The 19,153-nt window shown below is 33.1% G+C and overlaps 2 protein-coding genes across 7 annotated transcripts in view; one reads left to right on the top strand and one right to left on the bottom strand.

The window, feature by feature from the left end:
• Positions 1–1,410: 1,410 nt before the first annotated feature.
• On the top strand, positions 1,411–4,185 carry Orc2 (origin recognition complex subunit 2). Its single transcript, XM_073984671.1, has 4 exons — positions 1,411–2,309; positions 2,373–3,209; positions 3,288–3,521; positions 3,581–4,185. Exons 1-4 carry the CDS (start codon positions 1,595–1,597, stop codon positions 3,781–3,783), a joined length of 1,989 nt encoding a protein of 662 aa, XP_073840772.1. The 5' UTR covers positions 1,411–1,594; the 3' UTR covers positions 3,784–4,185.
• Positions 4,186–10,365: 6,180 nt separating this feature from the next.
• Positions 10,366–19,153, bottom strand: part of rdx (BTB/POZ and MATH domain-containing protein rdx) — a 373,257-nt gene continuing 364,469 nt past the window's right edge. For 4 of the 6 annotated variants that reach the window (XM_073984643.1, XM_073984632.1, XM_073984621.1 and 1 more), the window contains 7 exons: positions 15,884–16,034; positions 15,489–15,610; positions 15,251–15,412; positions 12,994–13,289; positions 12,715–12,893; positions 12,498–12,640; positions 10,366–11,568 (listed from right to left, as the gene is read on the bottom strand). In XM_073984643.1, coding sequence (XP_073840744.1) covers positions 11,424–11,568; positions 12,498–12,640; positions 12,715–12,893; positions 12,994–13,289; positions 15,251–15,412; positions 15,489–15,610; positions 15,884–15,961 — 1,125 coding nt within the window. In that variant the 5' untranslated portion in view covers positions 15,962–16,034 and the 3' untranslated portion in view covers positions 10,366–11,423. Of the gene's footprint in view, positions 11,569–12,497; positions 12,641–12,714; positions 12,894–12,993; positions 13,290–15,250; positions 15,413–15,488; positions 15,611–15,883; positions 16,035–16,265; positions 17,038–18,139; positions 18,317–19,153 lie in introns of those variants that run through there. The other 2 variants (XM_073984653.1, XM_073984612.1) reach the window with 2 other exon arrangements.

The following is a 19,153-nucleotide window of genomic DNA, read 5'->3' as shown; positions in this document are numbered from 1 at the left end:
ATTTCATGGTTCTTTTTGTAAATATTATGAAAGTACTCATTAACAGCTTCCCAATTCATAATAACTTTGGTCTCACTTCTGTATATTTATGCAGCGACACATCCCAGCAAAAAGTTTGCATCCGCGGATGCAGTTAAATCACTAAATCTATTGCCGATGGAGTAGATCTTTTCCTATGAATTTTACAAGAGTGCGCGTAGCTAGGATGCACTCCATTTTGCTTCCACGGCACACAGCTACGATGCACTCCATTTTCGATCCAAATCACAGCCTTTATTGTAGGGTTTTGGATTGAATTTAAACGCAGTCTAAAGATGTTATAAAATGCAAGCCATTGCAAATATCCCAAAGTAAATAAAATACATTGCTTATTCGTGTAAACAAGAACATTTATTACTCTGATACAAATTATAAAAACTCTCCATTAAATTTGATCATAACTGAGTTTATAGGCCGTTTATATATAACAAGGTTAACCCAGTGGGTCTGGGTTTCAAATGTCATTTCCATTGTATATACTTCAAATAAGTCCTCATAAAGAAGGTTAACCCTGCAAAAAACTATAATATAAACGCCGTATTACTTCCTCTGTTCTGCTTTTTGTGACACCGCAACTGATATTGCTTCATCATCCAAATGGTTTTTCATTTGTCCTCCTACTTCAGTTCAGATTTCCAAAAAACTCCGATTCCACTTCAAAAATAATTTGCGTCTCGTGAATTACAGCAATGTTCATAAGACCATGTTTATATGAGCTGTGTTCCTTTACTTACCTGAGGTTACCATTTTTAACCTGCAAAGCGTTCCTTAACCCCGAAAAGTGGCAAAACTGGAAGCAATTTTTAAGAGAGTGAGAGAGGAGAGAGAGCGAAAATGGCTTTCTCTTCTACCACAGGCTACCAGCAAAATTTTTGCAGGTAGAAAATGGCAGAACTGATTTTTCGACTTTTCTTTGACGATTATTTCACGAAAAACCGAAGAAAAAGTCGAACACTGACAACACTAAATTAAAAATGTTTTTTTCTGACTTTGCTGCCGGATCTACCATTTTTCCGTTCCTTTACTTTTCTGCAATTTTGACAGTTTTCTCTTTTACCACTTTGGCCATTAAGAAAGTAAAGGAACAACGCTAATGAAAGAAGGGTTTTTCATAAGATATACGGTTCAGGATGTATTTGATCTTTTGATTTTCATTAAACCTCATCTCGATTTAATAAATCCAGTATAAATCTAACATCATTTACATATACAACTGATAGGATTAAGTGCTCTGCACATACATTGACAAACCGTTACTTGTTGTTTACCCTTCAAACAATTATCTTTCGAAAATCATATAACTTAAATGACCCATTGCAAAAACTATAAATTAAAACACCCTGTTACAACATATACAATTTTAATAATGTTGTGTCACCTTGTATTCATTGCTACTTATGTACACTACGTTACGTCGTCCACTAACTGAAGTCTATATGGCGCCGTAAACAAAGATTTTTTGTGCAAAATGTCGTGATCGATGGTTGTTGAATTGTGAAAATATACACATTAAATTTAAAAAAAAGAAAAATAAACAACCCCGTACAATTTCGATATGTCCACGCCGACAAAAACTCTAACACACTGTGAAAATGATCACCGAACACCTCAAAAACATACTCCCGGCAAGGGAACAATAGCAAAGTCATCATCTTCCAAGAGTTTAAAGGCTGTGGAAAATATAATGCACCACAACAATAATGGCACAACAGATGATACCATTTCCGAGTCGGGAACTGAAAGTATAATTGATGTTGTTGTGGAAAACTCAAGTGAAGAAAATGTTCATGAAATAACCCACGTGCGTCGTTCCGGTAGAGTATCAAGTCCTACAAAGAAATTCCTCAGCGGAGATTTTGTTGTTGAAAAAATACCCGGCAGCGGAGGAAAGCGTAAGGAAAATGAACGTAAACGTCGTACCAAAAATGATGATGTTACGGATGATGATGACGAAGAGGAGGGCGAGGAGGATGGTGAGAATACAGAAAATGAAGGTGCGGATTTAGTTGCAGTTACCAAAGCCAAGCCAGATGATGTCCAGTTATTGCTTGATGATGGAGATGTCGAGGGAAAGGCAATGTTTGGTTTCAATACTCCGAAGAAGAAGGGTGCCATGGCTTTGGCCGCCTTGAATACGCCCAAAGGATTGGCAACACCTAAAACACCCAAGACACCAGGAAGGCTAGGTAAAACGCCAGATGCCAAAAAGTCCAGGAAATCTACATTGGAACCAAAGACCCCATCTCGTGTTAGGAATAAAGTCAAGAATCGTAAGTTTGTCTAAAGTAGTACTATTTATTGTAGTCCTCATAAGCTAAATTCTTTAATACCAGAAATTGCCAAGCTAGTGCAAGATGACTCGGGCACCGACTTCTCAGGCGATGAAAGTGATTTTCATCCCTCGGGTAGTGAAAGTTCTTCAAGCGACAATGAATCTTCAGGACCAGACAATGAAGCCGATGATGAACCAAAAACACCCTGCAAGAGTCGTCGTTCCATAGTGGTGCCCATATTACCAAAAACACCTTCCGCCGCCCGATTAAGGCAATCGGCGCGTGTAAAGAAATCTGCCGATTATGTACCCGAAAGTGATGGTTATTTTCAATCACATTCAAGTGGTAAAATTCTTACTTCCGATCATACCTTGGATCGTTTGAAGACACCACGTTTACCTGCCGATCGTCTATTTTCGTTGTTGGCTGAAATGAAACTTTCGGCAGAACACGAATCATCGATAAATGCAATTATGGAAGAATATAAATCATACTTTCCGAAATGGTTGTACATTCTAAATGAAGGTTACAATCTGTTGCTGTATGGTCTTGGTTCTAAACGTCAACTGCTACAGGCATTCCACAGAGAAGTGCTATCAAATCAACCTGTATTGGTTATAAATGGTTTCTTCCCCAGCTTAACATTAAAAGATATACTTGATAGTATAACTAATGATATTTTGGATGCTGGTATAAGTCCAGCTAATCCACATGAGGCTGCCGATATGATTGAAGAAGAATTTGCTCTGATTCCTCAAACACATTTATATTTAATTGTACATAATTTGGATGGTGCTATGCTAAGGAATGCAAAGGCCCAAGCGATTTTGTCGAGATTGGCTAAGGTGCCAAATATTCATTTACTGGCATCAGTTGATCACATAAATACGCCATTGTGTAAGTATGAAGATGAATGGAATGTGAACCATCTTACTTTCCTTATTTCCTGTGACTAATGTTTATTTCCCTTTTTAGTGTGGGATCAAACAAAGTTAAGTAATTACAACTTCTCCTGGTGGGATTGTACTACTATGTTACCCTACACAGATGAAACATCCTTTGAAAATTCTCTGCTGGTACAAAATTCTGGAGAATTGGCTTTGTCCTCAATGCGCAGTGTATTCCTGTCACTTACCACAAACAGTCGTGGCATTTATATGATCATTGTAAAACATCAGCTAAAAAACAAAGGCAATCAGAATTATCAAGGTAAGTATAACCGATTTAAGTTTCCATTGAAACTACTAAACCGTTTCTTATATTTATAGGTATGCCCTTCAAAGATTTATATTGGAGTTGTCGTGAAGCCTTCTTGGTCAGTTCAGATTTAGCTTTGAGAGCACAACTTACGGAATTTTTAGATCACAAATTGGTCAAATCCAAACGTAGTGTAGATGGCTCCGAACAGCTAACCATACCCATTGATGCCCAACTGTTGCAACAATTTTTGGATGAACAAGAAAAGAAGTGATTCACATTTTTTCCTTTTTTAATTCTATTTCTTGTTGCATTTCATACTATTAAGGTTATTTATTCTTCTTTTGTAATATTTTCTACATTTTTATGGCAAGTTCAAATTGGACTTGGTGGAGAATATTTTTGCAATTTATAAAAATATTGCTATTTTTCTATACTATTTCAAATTGCATCAATTTAATAAAACTTATTTTGCAGGTGTCAGTTGAATTGCAAAATTATAAAAATTATTTTTGTTATATTTTTAAAAAGTATATTTATGTGTAACCTATTCAGAGTCGAATACCTATGTATCTATTTGAGTTGCATGTTTGAAAATTGCGCCAATGAAAGTAAAATGTACTTGAACTTTTGTAATATAAATAAAAATCTCTATTTATGTGTTTTTTAATGAAAACATCTTTCTTGTGATGAAGTTTCTGATGGTGAAGGGATTGCGCATCAAAAATTCCGAGCCTTTTGTTAGCGAGCATGGCCATTGTAGCAATCGGGTGTATTCTGAGACACACTTCACCTCTCACTTCACGCTTCATGCATTTTGTTTACCCCATTTACGCTTATTTTTCTTATTTCTTTGCCCCAAGAAATTCGGAAAAAATAGGAGTAAATGGGCTCAAAAAATTGCTTGAGGCGTGAAGTGAGAGGTGAAGTGTGTATCAGAACATAACCGATAATTTATCAGGGTGATAAGGAACGTCAACTCTGTCGTTTCAACATAAGGGTGAGCTTGAGAAAACTCACGGGGAGTTTGTATTCATAATTGGGCTGTATATATGGCTGACTTCCGTATTGTCAGTTGCGCAAATGAATTCAAATGTATATAGCGATCAACTGCAGCAGTGATGATGTCTCGGAAAGTCCTCTCGAACATCGTAAGGCTTGGGCAGATCTATTAAGCGGTGATTAGTGAAATACAAGCATGTCACAGAAACGAATTCCGATCTAAAGTGGAATAAATTCCGTTTTTAAACGAAGAATTTTTCGGAATGAAACCACTTTTGATTTTGCAAACGGAATTGTATTTTTATTTTTTCAATTTAAGATTGGGGGTTATCATGAATGAAATTTCCCCGTGAGTTTGGTTTTTCCGCCGTTGTAACTTAAGGGAGAAAGTGAAAAAATTCACTGGGAATTGCCGTTCATGATAACCCCCATTATGTTTTATCGGTGTGAAATGTGTTGGGTTTGTCAGTAGAATAATTGGGCCCAATGTTTGTGATACCAACCCCACAAATACCTAAAAATTGACGGTGGAAACATCCAAGACTATTTTTGCCACCTACGAAAATGCTATTTACTTTTCAAATTAGGGACCTGTTCATAGGACATTTAGGTCCAGCATTCCTGTTATACTTTTTGTACAGCCGTAGTCTGAGGGTATTTTGCAATCGGCAAACTGATTATTTACTACTTTTTTTGTAAAAAAAAACGTTACCTTTCCACCTTCAAAATAAAAAATCGTATTTCTTTTTTAAGTTTTTTTTTTTTTAATTTCACAAAAGTGTTTTCTTTCATTTTTTAATATATTCATTAAAAATCAATTTTTCTCTTGTGTTTCTGTTGTTGTTGGTTTATGGTTGGTTGGTTGATTGTTGTTCCATTTTTTTTGTTGTTTTAATAATAAAGTAGCTAATAATAAAAGAATTGATTACTTTTTTCTTTGCTTAAAGAAGAGATGTTGTTGGCTTAAAACGAAAAAAATAATTGAACTTTACACAAAAATTAAAAAAGAAAAAAATAATAATAAAACGATTTAAAAATATTATATATAACTTAAAGATATAATTAAACAAAATTTGTTGTTGTATTATATAAAAAAGAATATATAGCAAATAGGGGGTGTTAAGGAGGAAATGGGACAACATAAAAGTATAAAGAAGAAAAAATTTAAGAATAAATATTAAAATACAAGGAGAAAAATTGTTCAAATAAAAGGCAATTTGTTGATTTGCTGTTGTTGTTTTTTTAAAGTGGTAATTTAATTGTAATTTTATATTAATCATAAGAAAACAGGAAAAATCTTAAGCAATAAAAAACTAATTTCAATTGAAATAAAAAAGAATTATGAATTAATATTTACCAATTAAATTGTTATATGTAATAGACAAAAGTTGTTTTTTGTTGCAGGAAAAAAGAATAAAACATAGTAATATTTTGTTATGTTTTTTCGTTTATGTTTTTGATTTAACGCTTAATTGGCGGGTTGGTGTTTGTTGTTGTTTTTTATGTTTGTTTATATTTTTATATGTAATTAAAGATAGTGATAAAAATAAAAAAATAATAATAATCATATATAAAAAATAAATTTCTAAATTAATTATTACATATTTAGTATTATTTAAAAAAATTACACTTTTGGTTAAACCAATCAATTACATTTTTAAATTAACAATTAATTAAAAAAAAAATATTTATATTTTAAAATTAAAACACATTTTCATTATTTTTTATGCTTTTTAATAGCTCTGCTCCGGCTCCAATGCATGTCTCTCTTTATACAGAAGTGGTAAAAAAAGTGGAAAGAAACCAAACTTAAATTTATTAAAAAAGGAAAATATTTATAACAAAATTGTTGTGGTTGTTGGTTTTTTGTGTAATTTTAAAATTCCTTTTGAAACCTTATTCGATTTTTTTTTTATTTGAAGAACATTTTTAATAAGACAAATTTCCAAACAAAAAAATTAAGAGGTTATAGCCTACAACTCTACCACTGTCTCGCCTCTACTCTCATGGCTATTTTTATGGGGGTTATTCTGAACGAAAATTCACCTCTAGTGGAGCTTCGGAAGCATACGGGGCGGAAAATATACGATTCTTCCTATCGCCAAGTTCAAGGACGCCAACATTACGTTTACAGTTATAAACAATGCTGACAAATTTTGATGTTGACTGGCCAAAGATTCCAATCCACAATTTTTTCATGTGCAAGGTGGGCATATGCACATACATGCATACATATGTTCCCATAAATATTGCAACAGGGGCAAGGAAGACTTGTCTTCGGGTGTCATGACTACAACAAGTTTAGTTGGTTAGATATGCGTATATGCGGCCCAAAAATGTCAAATCTTTGCAAATACCTCTTAAAGGTAAAAAAGTCCTCAAAATACCAAGATCTTTTTTTATTTTTATAATCTCGCTAGTTCGGTATAAGACCCCCCCAGAGTGCAATCAACTGAAAACTGCCATCTGAGGTAAGAAGGCTTACAGTCATATACCAGAATGTTGTATCGTTCCTTCCTTCTGTTGTTGTTTACAAAAAATGTGTTTTTTTAATGTTAATATTCCCAACTGACGGTTTTTCTTTTACGTGGGGACAAAAAGTGTGAATAGGTCCCCTTTGCATAACTTAGGGTCAATAATAAAATTGTGACGACTGAAATTGTAATTGCTAGCGAGTACTATGTCTATCCTCTCCTATGTGAGTATAAGTCGACTTTTTTATTTACGTCTCTAGAAATGGTTCCTTTAAGATGGTCTTTCTGGAAAGCAAAGAAAAAGAAGAAAAAGGTAACTTGGAAGGGCAAAGGACCAAAACGCAATAGAGACGCGGCCAAAAAAATCTAAAATCGTTTTGTCGTTTCTCATAACACCAAAATCTTGCTCGATTTTGTCGCCCCTAATGTAAACTAAGTGTTATGATGTTGTTGTTGTAATAGTTCGGCTGAACTCTAAAGTTCTCTCTCGAAGAATGTAATTGAAAAAAGAGGTTATGGCTTAAGAAAGGTTATGTTGTTAGGCCTTGTTTAGATTTCACTAACGGCCTGAAATTTAAAGATTACAATGGAAATCTAAGCTATATATAGATATATTTTATGACCACTAATCCAATAGCATGTGAAAATCCATAGTTCGATGCAGAAGGGAACATCAGATCCCTTATACATTTTGAGGTTAGACCGTTATTTTTAAAGTTACAAATATTGAGTATAAAAGTTCCAATTTTTACGCTGTTGAATAGTGTCAGTTTAGTCCATATTTTTATTGGCAATTTTTCTTGTGGCAATTGTCAGTTTGGTGGAGAGAGAGAGGTGAGGCATATGGTAACTCTTTGCCTCTCAATACCCTCTCTCACCAACAAACTGACAAATGCCGCAAGGAAAATTGCCTAATGTAAATATGAACTTACTTTTTTGACCTTTAATAGTTCCCGTGGGCAATATGTGGGGTGACTTCAATCATAGTGCAACCCCATACTATTTTTGCTCATTGATATTAAAACGACGTATCGAAGTTATTACCATGTCGGGTATATATATGCGTATTTTTTTAAACCGAAATATGTAGAAATGTCGCTGGCCTTTCACTGTGGAAATATGCCACCGGCAAAAAATGTGAGCCACATACATACATATATTCTATATATACAGTGGGTGGACATGCTTACAATTGTTTGCACCACGGTGGGTCCGAATTTAATAGAGTATTTCACACTAACATCCTAGATGGGATTTAGGGTCTCTTCTTTCTGAGTGCAGTTTTAACTCAAAGCACGACACCAACACCGAAAAATGTGAACCACAGACCTTTCGTGTATACGGCGGATATTCATTCTTAAGACTGCACCACGATGGCTCTGACCACTAACATCGTAGATAATACATAGAGGTTCTTCTCTGTGTGGGCAGTCCGATTTTAGCTCATCAATATGGGGCCTCCTTGATCAATGGTGCCACAACGACTTAAGAAACGTCATAAAACTGTTTTGTTTTAATTATTGCCGTTTTCTTGCCGAAATAGCTGTGTGCTGGGTGGACATTCAAATCATAGCACCACATTGGCGGCATACGTTGGGAATATAACATAGAACTCATTTTTGAAATCGCTAAGGTATATGTGTCCTATCGAACATCCCCGAAGGAACAAAAAAGACTTCTCATATCAATTAGTGCATGCCAATTTATTATTAATCCAATGATATGGGACCTACTTTTTGTAGTGGAATCCGAACAGCGGGTCTTAGACACCACTTATAAAAAAATTGTTCATGCCAAGAAATGTCGCCTACATTACATTCAGGGCTCATTTTTGTCACCGTTAAAAATGTGATGATGTTAAAAATGATTAATCGAATGCGGGCTTTGAGTGTAAAAGGCGGGAATGCTTGCCTCCGCACCACGGTGGCCGCAAAGGAGGCCACTTAAAAAGCAATGCAATTTTATAAGAAATCCTTTACATGGATTTTGACTTTTTATTAAGGAGTTTTCAAAACTTATGTGGCAATTCCTTACATTGACTGTCAAGGAAGAAGTTTTCATAATTTACTTCATATTTTCTAGGACCATTGAGGAACGCGAGACGGATTAAACACGACCAAACATATCCGAAAAAGAGCAGATGTAGGCTATCTTTCCATAACTGTCTGTCTGGGTCATTACTAACACGGTTGGGCTAAAGAAGTAAAAACCCAGCATTGGTAAAACTGACAAAAGAAAAATAGTGACAGTTGCGGGTAACGGCAAGTACCGGCACTTGTGAATCGCTTTATTTTGAGGAATTTTCATCTTCAAATTGTAATCGTTTCGACACTTGATAAGTAAATGCCAATGCATTATTCCGAGTAGTTTGCAAATAGGTAAACTTGTTCAATTTTAGAAACAAATTATTCAGATTTCAAAATTCAAGAAGAATCTACCGCAGGCATGCAATTTGTATCAGTTCGTTATAAATTTGAACTTGTACCAAAAAAGTGATTTTTCGGAGGAAAAATATGTCATAACTGAAATTTTCTTATTCTTCGATTTCGAAACAAATAATTCCGACTTAAAATTCAAGAAGAATCTCCCAAAAACAGGTAACGATACCATTTCTCTACGAATTTTTACTTTGATCAAATTCCATTTTTCGTTTTCGACCATATACCCCGTACTTTTATGACAGGCCATGTCAGATCGTCAACTATGTTCTGGGGGGGAGATCAGGCATGTAAAAAGCAAAAGCTTTTTTCCCTTTCTTTACTGCTGCAACACATGCAGAAAACCATGATAACCCACTTGTAACACACGAGAGTGAGAGGGTGAGCGAGGTGGTGTAGGCTATTTTCAAGGAGTAAAAACTTTACTTACAAATTAAGCTAAATCTTCTAAACAATTAAATTTTGAAGAAAACATAAGAAAATCAAGATGTCGTAAAAGATTTTGGGTCAAACCGGTATTCAAACATACAAAAACCTTAGTAGATCAAGTCAATTCAAAACATTAAAGCAACAAAATGTCTTATGATTTAAGCAACAACAAGTAAAGGAAAATTTACATTTACCAAGCATTTTTTTTAGGATTTGAATTAAAATCAGAGATTTCAAAGTGTATGCATTTTGGTGAAGATGATGGTGGGTGAGGGGGTTGATATCTAAGTCTTTTATTAAACACAAAGGGAATGGTTGAAAAGAAATGGAAGAGTTCTGCTTCCTGGAAGGGCGCGGAGCTAACCAAAAATTTTCGTTCACTTTCAAACACTTCCCTCTGAATCCAACAAAAGAAAATATGTATGTGTATGTTCTTTTATCTTCTTCTTCTAATTATTAAACGAAAAGTTATTAATTCCTACATTTGAGTTGAAATTTTGCATTGCATAAATATTTATTTGTTTGTTAATTTTTTTCACGCATTGGATTTCTACTACATCAAAAATTGTTTTCATCACTTAATTTCCATATTCTCTATATGATCTTCCTTTTTTTTTGGGGGGGAGGGGGCTTTCTTCTAATCATTCAAAACTACAACTTGTTCAGCATTTAAATTTTCGTTCAAAATATATGGTTTCTCTTTAAACATCAAGATGGCGACGACGACATTGATATATAGTTTCTAGTTTAATAATAATAATTATACATAATATGTGAAGTGAAGTATGTTAACCTCAAAAACAGAAGACGAAGAAGAATAGTCACAAGAATTCAAATTTATGGAAATACAAATACCAAACAAGTTGTAGTTTGAAGATAAATTGCAAATAGTAGTTTAGGAGTTGATGCTGTTGTTGTTGGCTAAAATATTTATTGTAATAGTTGTTTTCCTTGTTGTTTTTGTTGTAGTAGTAATGAATTGTGTTGTTGGTGGTGATGTTGCTTAAATTGAAGACGTCAAAGGAAAAATGTTTGTTGCTTTTGTTACAACTATTGTTTTTGTTCTTGTTGTTGCTGTTTGTAATAAGGGAGTTTTTAGTAGTATTTATGGTATTTGTTGTTGTTGTTGTTCTATTGAAAATATCAGCTAAATTTATTTTAATTTTTATTTTGTTGTTATAGTTGATGAAATTTTTAAAAAAATAGTTTATTATCATAATCGTACAATTTAAGGTTTTTGTTGTTGTTGTTGTTGTTGGTTGTTTCAAATTTGTTGTTTTTGTTTTTGTTATTGTTGTTTTGCATTTTATGTTATAATAATAGAAATAATTAAAATAATAGTTGTTTTTGTTGTTGTTGTTTTTGCTGCTGTTCTTGTTGTAATTATAGTAGTATTTGTTGTTGTTGTAGTTATAATAATAATAGTAATATTTATAGAATTTATCTCTATTATTATGTTTATCTTGTGGTTTTTGTTGATTATCTATAATGTGTTGTTGTTTTTGTTGCAATTGCAATTGTTGCTGCTGCTGCTGTTGATTTTGTTGTTGTCTTCTACTACTATTGAAATTTCAGCTCATTTTTACACGTTTCCTGGGTGGTCCAATCGGTGGGATTTGTTGTGTTGCAAGCGCACGAAATGCCTCGGCAATTAAATGTGAATGTGTTGTGATCATATTTTGCCATCCTTGGGTTTCCATAACATCGGTGGCATGACTAAAAAAACAAAAATAAAGAAGATTAAAATTAAATGTTCAAAATGATATTTTGAAAAAAAAAAATTAAATTGTACACCCCCCTCAGCCCGTGTGAATATTGATACTTTCATCTGTGGGCAGATTGAATACCGGCTATACAACTGAAATCCTTTCCAGAATTTAGTGGTCATTTTTTGGACGTAAAAAAATATCGATACTTTTGGCGTATTTATCTTAACTATTGTGGAGGTTCGTGCCAACCAAGAAACATTAACTTGCCCACGAAAAAATATATCGTTACAATGAGAATCACAAAGACTACGTTAGATGAAAATTTCAAAATAATCCTAGAATAGCCCATAAACTGCTCTTAAACGAAAATTCTTAACTTTTGTGATGGAGACAGGGGAGGAGTTATCCTATCATACCAAAGTATATATCCCCTTGCTAGCCAAAGTCTAAACACGTTAAAATAGTAAGTACTCTTAAAAATCAAAGCCTTTTGTTTCTATTGAAATGATTGAAGAAATACACTTTCTTTGACTTTTTCGGTTTCTTCAAAGATCATTAAAAGTTAGCCTTTAAGGTCTTTACTTTACTTGGCCTATTTCTAAATACATATATACAAAATTGGAAACATTTCTTAAAACATTGTTGTTAGAACACTTTTCTTAAATATGCGGCATGCAAGATTCTATAAACAAAACAAATCAATTAATATCAAGATACATTTCACTAAAACTGTCATAAAAAAAATGTATAAAATATGACACCATGACATGGAGCGTGTTTAGCAAAAATTAATGTTCAAACAGTTGTTAAACATTGAGAGTCCATTAGTTACTTATACAAATGTGTCCACAAGTTAGCCCAAAAACTTATTTATAAATGTCCAACTAAAACTAAAAACAATACATAGTATTTTTTATGCAACAACAAAATACTTACGTATTAATAAAATCTATTGTTTGTGCTTTTAATTGATCCGCACTATGGAGATCGGCTAATATTAATGTTTCAGCGGCTGTTTCAACGGAGAGATTAACGCACAGCGCTTCCTCACACATTACTTTCAGCTTTTCCAAAGCGTACTGTAACAAAAAGATATACGAATTAATACAAAATATGTACAACTAATAAATAAAAAAATATGTAGATGACAAACCTTATCAGCTGCTGCTAAGAGATCATCGGCCATTTTATCTAAGTTTGGCGCCTTGCCAGTATAAATAAAACGTAACATTTCTTTTAAAACTTCATGATCAACATCAGTTATGGCGACACGATTTAATTTACGTTCTTCCATTTCGTGTTCAAACATGGCGGCAAAGACATCACTGCGTGCTATACAATAGAGAAAAATAATAATTAATTAAAAAAATAATTAATAAAAAAATTAAATAATTAGAATAAAAATATTAATTACAAATTTGTTGTTAATTACCTGCCAATATTGCTTTGTGTGCTTGGAATTCACGGCCACCCACGGCTAACGTTACATCACTAAATTTCTCATTGTCAAAGAGATTGCCCAAATCTTCACTTAGTTTACATTCGGGCACTTTGAATTGTACAATATTTGATTGACCGGATATATTAACACTGTCGGCCACTACACTAACTTCACAGAATATTGTCAATTTATCTTCAGGCAATAGGCCATTGGCCTCATCCAATAGGAAATCTCGTCGTATGAATTTTTTGAAACCCCAATCTTTGCCTTGTACAAAACGGTATGCTCTGGAATGAGACAAAAAGGAAAAATTAATAAATATTTAAAAAACAAATTAAAAAAAAAATAATTAAAATTAAAAGTATTAAAAATAAGTTTTTAATAAAAATAAAAAAAATAAATTTTAAATAATAAAAAAATAAAAAATAATCATTAAAATTTAAAAAAAAGAAAAAAATGACATATTTTGTGATGTCTTCTGGCTAAAAACGGTCCCTTTGAGTATTTCTCTGCCTATAGAAGACACCTTTGGGATGACTCCTATCTATGGAAGTTCCTTTCGGAGGTTTCAAATACTTTTTGAGGGTTTTTGTATATTTTAAAGATTCTGTTGGGAAGCCTTAATTTTTTAAATTTCGAAACAAATTGAATACTCTACCAGCTGGCGGAAAAAATCTGATTTTTTTTAATTGTAATTTAATTTTAATTTCTAGGCCGAAGGCCGGCTACTTCGGCCGGGGATTTAAGACTTTTTCCTATGGACAGGAGCCAATTTAGGGCACGGGAACAACATTTTTTTAATTTAAATTTTTTTCTTACATTAACAAGGGAATTTTCGGTACTTCAGAAGCCCATATCTCGGGAAGTATGGACTTCCCCCCAACAAACTTTATATTTTTGTAATCAGGACGTAAAGAAATACCTCTGGCAAACATTTCAGATTTTTCCGCCAGCTGTTAGAGTATTCAATATATGCCTAAATTTCTATAGAAGACACATTTTGAGATGTCTTCTGGTTATGAAAGGTTCTTTTACTTATAGAAGACCCCTTTGGGAAGACTTATGTCTCTTCGAAAGCTCTCAGATAGTTTTTGAGGTTTTTTTCCATATTTGGGAAGAGTTCAATTTTTTAAAATAGGCCTTCTTTGAAAAGGTATTTCATCTCAAATACTGTCGGAGCGTCTTTTGTCTATGGAAGACCACATTGGGAGGCCTTCTATTCTCCTCTGTTGGAGGTAATGTACAGATTTGACGTATACTATCAGGCATGTCACAGATTCCGATCGGAATGGTTGCAATTCCGAAATTTCATTTCGATCGTTTTTGTCCTAGCTTCTTTAGATTCCGATCGATTTTGTGAAGTCAAAAAACTTAATTATTTATTTTAAATGCGAAATTAAATGTAAATTTGTTAATAAAACAACATTTTAATTATTTCTAAGTATTTTTAGAGTGTTTTAAAGTGGCAGATTTAAACAAAATAAAAATACAATTCCGTTTGCAAAATCAAAAGTGGTTTCATTCCGAAAAAATCTTCGTTTTTCGTTTTCTGAAGAAGCTAAATACGGAATCAATTCCACTTTCGATCGGAATTCGTTTCTGTGACATGCCTGTATAATACAGCTTGAAATGTATGAAGTTACTTGGATATTTTAATGATTTTAAAAATGTTAAAAAATACACGTCTTCAAGCTTGATGAGCTATTAACAATGGGGAATGCATTCTATTGGGTTATTTGAATGCTCCTAAAAGCGTTTAAGAAATCCGTGTTTATTCGGCATTTTGAGTGTTTTGAATGTTTAAAAAATTCACGTTTAATTGGCTTTTTGAATGCTTCTAAAAATATATTAAAATATCACTTTAGTGGGTTATTGGAATACTGACGAAAATGTTTACAAAATCCATATTTTGTGGGTCAATGAATGCCCATTAAAAATTAACATTTAAAGGGCTATTTCAAACTGTAGGGGAGGTTATCATGAATGAAATTTCCCCGTGTGTTTTGTTTTCCGCCGTTGCAACTTAAGGGAGAAAGTGAAAAAATTCACGGGGAATTGCCGTTCATTCCCGAAAATATCTTTTGTTCTCATTAAAAATATCTAAATATTTTCGTTTTGTAATATTTTTGGATGCTGACGAGGGCTACTATCTCTTCTCCTTTGAATCCTTTTCATTTCCGTCACAACTTATGAAAAATTAAATAATTAATAAATTTTAAAAAATTTTGTAAATCATTTTTCTACATACCTCTGTGATTCCATGGCTTTGGTTTCTTCTCTTTTAGCATTTAATATGGAAAATTTAAATTTGGCTCTAACTTCTGATTTATTGCAGGAAACTAATAATAAATATAAGGATAAATAATCTTTACTTTCTTCATCTAGACCTTTTGGATTGACACGTAAACACCTGGAAAGCAATAGAAGGACAGAGATTAAGGATTAGAGAGATTTCTTTGGAATTTAGAAAACAATAAAATACTTACCATTTCAGTTTGTCATTAGCACCGGCGGAAAATGTTGAGGACTTTAAGACTTCACCCATTTCCTCGCGACAAAAACTAAAATTATTTATGGTCCACATATAGCTAAATTTAACCACTTTCACCTGTAAAACAAAAACAAAGAAAATGAAGAATTAGGTTAGGTTTGATATTGCACAAAACACAGGAAAAGAAATTTCAGTAAAATTAGCCATGAGATTAGTTCAAACTAATCCTGGTTTCAAATGTCATGGGGTGTTTCTTTTTTGTTTTCATTGAGTAGCAAAAAGAAAATCTCACATTTCATTACAAAATCAGATTAATTTGATCCTGGTTTCAAATATCTTTGGGCAATGCTGTAAGCAGAGCTTTTCTTTTATTGCGGGGGATTAACATACCTGTGTGTAACACCAGTTTTCAGCAACCGGTGTGTTAACTTCCGGTAAAGGCGGTGAGGGTACACGACTGACCGCCATTGTACTACTGGATGCGTTTAGGTTCGATGTCACTCTAGCAGTTTGACTTGCCTGACATTCGTTCACCGGCAATCTGGAAATAAACAAAAAGATAACAAAAAATTAGTAACATTTAATAAAGAAATTAAAACAAAATATTTATAAATGAAAACAATTCGAAAAAAGTGATTGCAATTTTCAAGTTTATAAAATTATGACCAGTGGTCTTAATTATTGATAGATCGTTCAAAGTCCCCTTTCGCTTAATTATCACTTGAAAAGAGAAAACAACAACAACAATGTATGTCCCCTTGATCTTTCTCACCTCGGCTGATATACTAAATCCATGATGTTACGATCAAATTCGACTTTAATTGCCGCTGATGATGATGAACCACCAGACGCACCAGTACCCGATAATGTTGAAGAATTTGAATTTAATTCAGGACTAGAAGTTGAGGGTGAATAATCCGATAGAGAAGATGAAGAGGGTGACGATGACGACGAGGAATAAGACGATGAGGGCGGTGGTGAAGACATTAAACTTAATAATTTTAATAAAAGCGAATTATTATCCAGTTTGAGGAAAATAATCGAACACCACAATCAAAAATTGACAAATAACAAACTTGGTTTAATCAAATTGATTTTTTTTTTTTTTTGCAAACAATTAAATTTTTTACACAAACATTTAACACAAAAAACAAATATTTATATAACAATTTAACAAAAAATTAACAAAAAAACTGGATAATTTTTTCTTAACAAAACACAATGTGGACTAGAGTTAAGTTTAAAAATAAATGATGACGATACAACAGGAGGTCAATGTACACAAGCCAAAATCAAAAACGAAACGTGGGTGTAATTTTGTAATAGATTAACCGTGTGCTAAAAATTTGCTTGGCAAATAATCTAAAGAACAGTTATTATTACAAGATGATGGCAGTTTTTTGTTGCTGTAAAATCGTTTGCAGGAAAGGAATGGTAGACTATTTCTTTCTTCTTTGTAAATTTTGAGAGAATTAATGATATCTTTTTTCGTTAAATTATTCTCTTGAGTTGTTGAGATGTTTATGCTATGCTAGTCTTTGGTAAACTGAAATCAAAAAATTTGGAAACCTAACCATATTCCAAACCGACGAAGGCTAAACAGGAAACTAGAACTGCAACAGTTGCCTATTGTAATTATGAAGAATAGAAACATATTTTCCAGAATCTTTTCAGGGATTTGTCTAAAACAAAGAGAACATCTTAATGGTCATGGAGGTCGTGCCACAAGGAAAAGCAGATGTAATGTGCGCGCCAAGCATGGATTTACAATAAAATCCATGACGAAAGATATTTCGGATAGCCAACAAAATTGTCAAGGAGCAGATTGTAAAATTTTGAGTAAGGACACACACTCGCGCTCGCACACATAAAAACAATAACAATAAAGAATCAAGGTAAATTTTACAACAAAAGCACTATGGAAAACAAAAACAAATAACACATCAAGGTGTTATAAAATTTCAAACACCAACACAGGCACCATGAAAAACAACCAAACCAAAGCAGCAAATCGCTCATTACAAGACTCACACACATGCTTGCTACGGCAAAGCGTGAAAGGTCCTTTCTTGTAAGCATCCGTTTGTTCTCCTACTACATTTCTATACCATTGCAAAGATTTTTTGTTTTGCTTCCGTGTGCAGAATCTTTTGTTAGAAATGTTTAAAGTACCCATAACACAAATGATGGCGGCGGTGGTGGTTTTGGTTTTCGCTTGCTAATCATTTAAAAGATGCCAAAGGTGCAAAAGCGGATGACATTCAAGGTGTTGTCGCATCAAGGTTCTAAAATACCGTTGTTGTTGATCTTGAATTTCTTTTCATTGCTTAATTGCCACAAGGTGAACAAACTTGTTGGAGTATCTTGTTCATTAAATATTGTTTCTTTAACACAAAAAGAAAATATTATTAACAATTGTCTTTTGTTTACCATATGATGGAAGGTAAAACAAACCCAGCTGGCTTCTTGTTTTTGGCATGCAGAGACAACAAAGGTGAGGAAGGTTACAAAATACAATTGATTTAAGTAAAATTAATATGTTTTTTCAATAAAATTACTATTTTATTGTGGTGGTGTAAAAAAGGGCAGATGTAGTTAGATTTTCCACAAGAGAACAACAAAACAAACCAGTTCAAGTTTTCATACCCGAAGTTTATAGTTCAAATTAAATTGTTTGATGTTGTTGTAATTAATGTTTATATTAATATAACTTTCGGTATTTAATTTAATAAGTTTTTATAAAAAAATGCTGATTTCTTTGTATGTCTCTTCCAACGAGAATGTAAACAAATTGATAAGGTTTAGGGGTAAACAGCTGATTGCAGTGATGCCAAGTTTAGTAACGCTTTTTGGGAAATTCCGTTGCCGTTAGTCGAAACGAAACGAACGCCGTTGTAAATGGAAAATGCAACGCATAATAATGAGGCAAACAAGAGGCAAACTAAATTAAAACAAATTTATACTTTTATGTGATTTTTGATATAAAATGTAATATTATAGTACGTTTATATCATGGTGGAATAAGATGGTGTTACATCAAATCATACCAAATGTCAAATTTGGTCACAATAATGTATTACTGTGAATTGCTTGTTTACATTTTGTATGTGATTTTATTCACAATAATGCATTTTGACAACTAGTGTGATAACCAACTCTTTTTGCCGTTGTACCTGTATTATTGTGTCATGGTTTATATATAACCGGATTTAATAAACCCATTGGGTTTCAAATGTCAATTCCATTGCGTATACGTCAAACAAATCCTCATAAAGAAGGTTAACCCGGAAAGAAGCTCGAGTATAAAGAGGTGATTATTTATTATATCACAATCTCTGAATCTTCTTTGTATGGCTCCCCTATACAAAATTGTCTGTGTTTAGACACAAAAATTTCTCGGGAAAGTAAATTGAGTTTTTTTGGGAGAGAGCGGAGAGAAAAGAGCTCCTCAATACTATTTCCTACCTAAAGTAATTTATAAGGATTAAAGCGCTCGGCACATACGATGCGTTGAGCGTCATATTATATGACTAAGGTGAAAATGTGTTCTTAAAGTAGAATTTAAAACATAAAGGCAGCAGATAATAAAATGAAATTAAAGATCTAGCAACAATGTTAAATACAACACACACATATTTTAAATAGAAAGGTGTTGTTCAT

This window comes from Musca autumnalis, unplaced genomic scaffold (assembly GCF_047663935.1).
Source record: "Musca autumnalis isolate F117 unplaced genomic scaffold, ASM4766393v1 scaffold_1, whole genome shotgun sequence".
NCBI classification, from domain to species: domain Eukaryota; kingdom Metazoa; phylum Arthropoda; class Insecta; order Diptera; family Muscidae; genus Musca; species Musca autumnalis.
Note: the sequence above shows the minus strand (reverse complement) of the source record. Positions and strands in the feature narration are given on the sequence as shown.

What these genes read in the sequence shown, in the direction of transcription:
- Orc2 (XM_073984671.1), top strand. Translation starts at nt 1,595, where the DNA reads ATGTCCACGCCGACAAAAACTCTAACACACTGTGAAAATGATCACCGA. An exon ending in TAGGAATAAAGTCAAGAATC is followed by an intron (nt 2,310 to 2,372) that starts GTAAGTTTGTCT and finishes CTTTAATACCAG; the next exon opens with AAATTGCCAAGCTAGTGCAA. An exon ending in TCACATAAATACGCCATTGT is followed by an intron (nt 3,210 to 3,287) that starts GTAAGTATGAAG and finishes TTCCCTTTTTAG; the next exon opens with TGTGGGATCAAACAAAGTTA.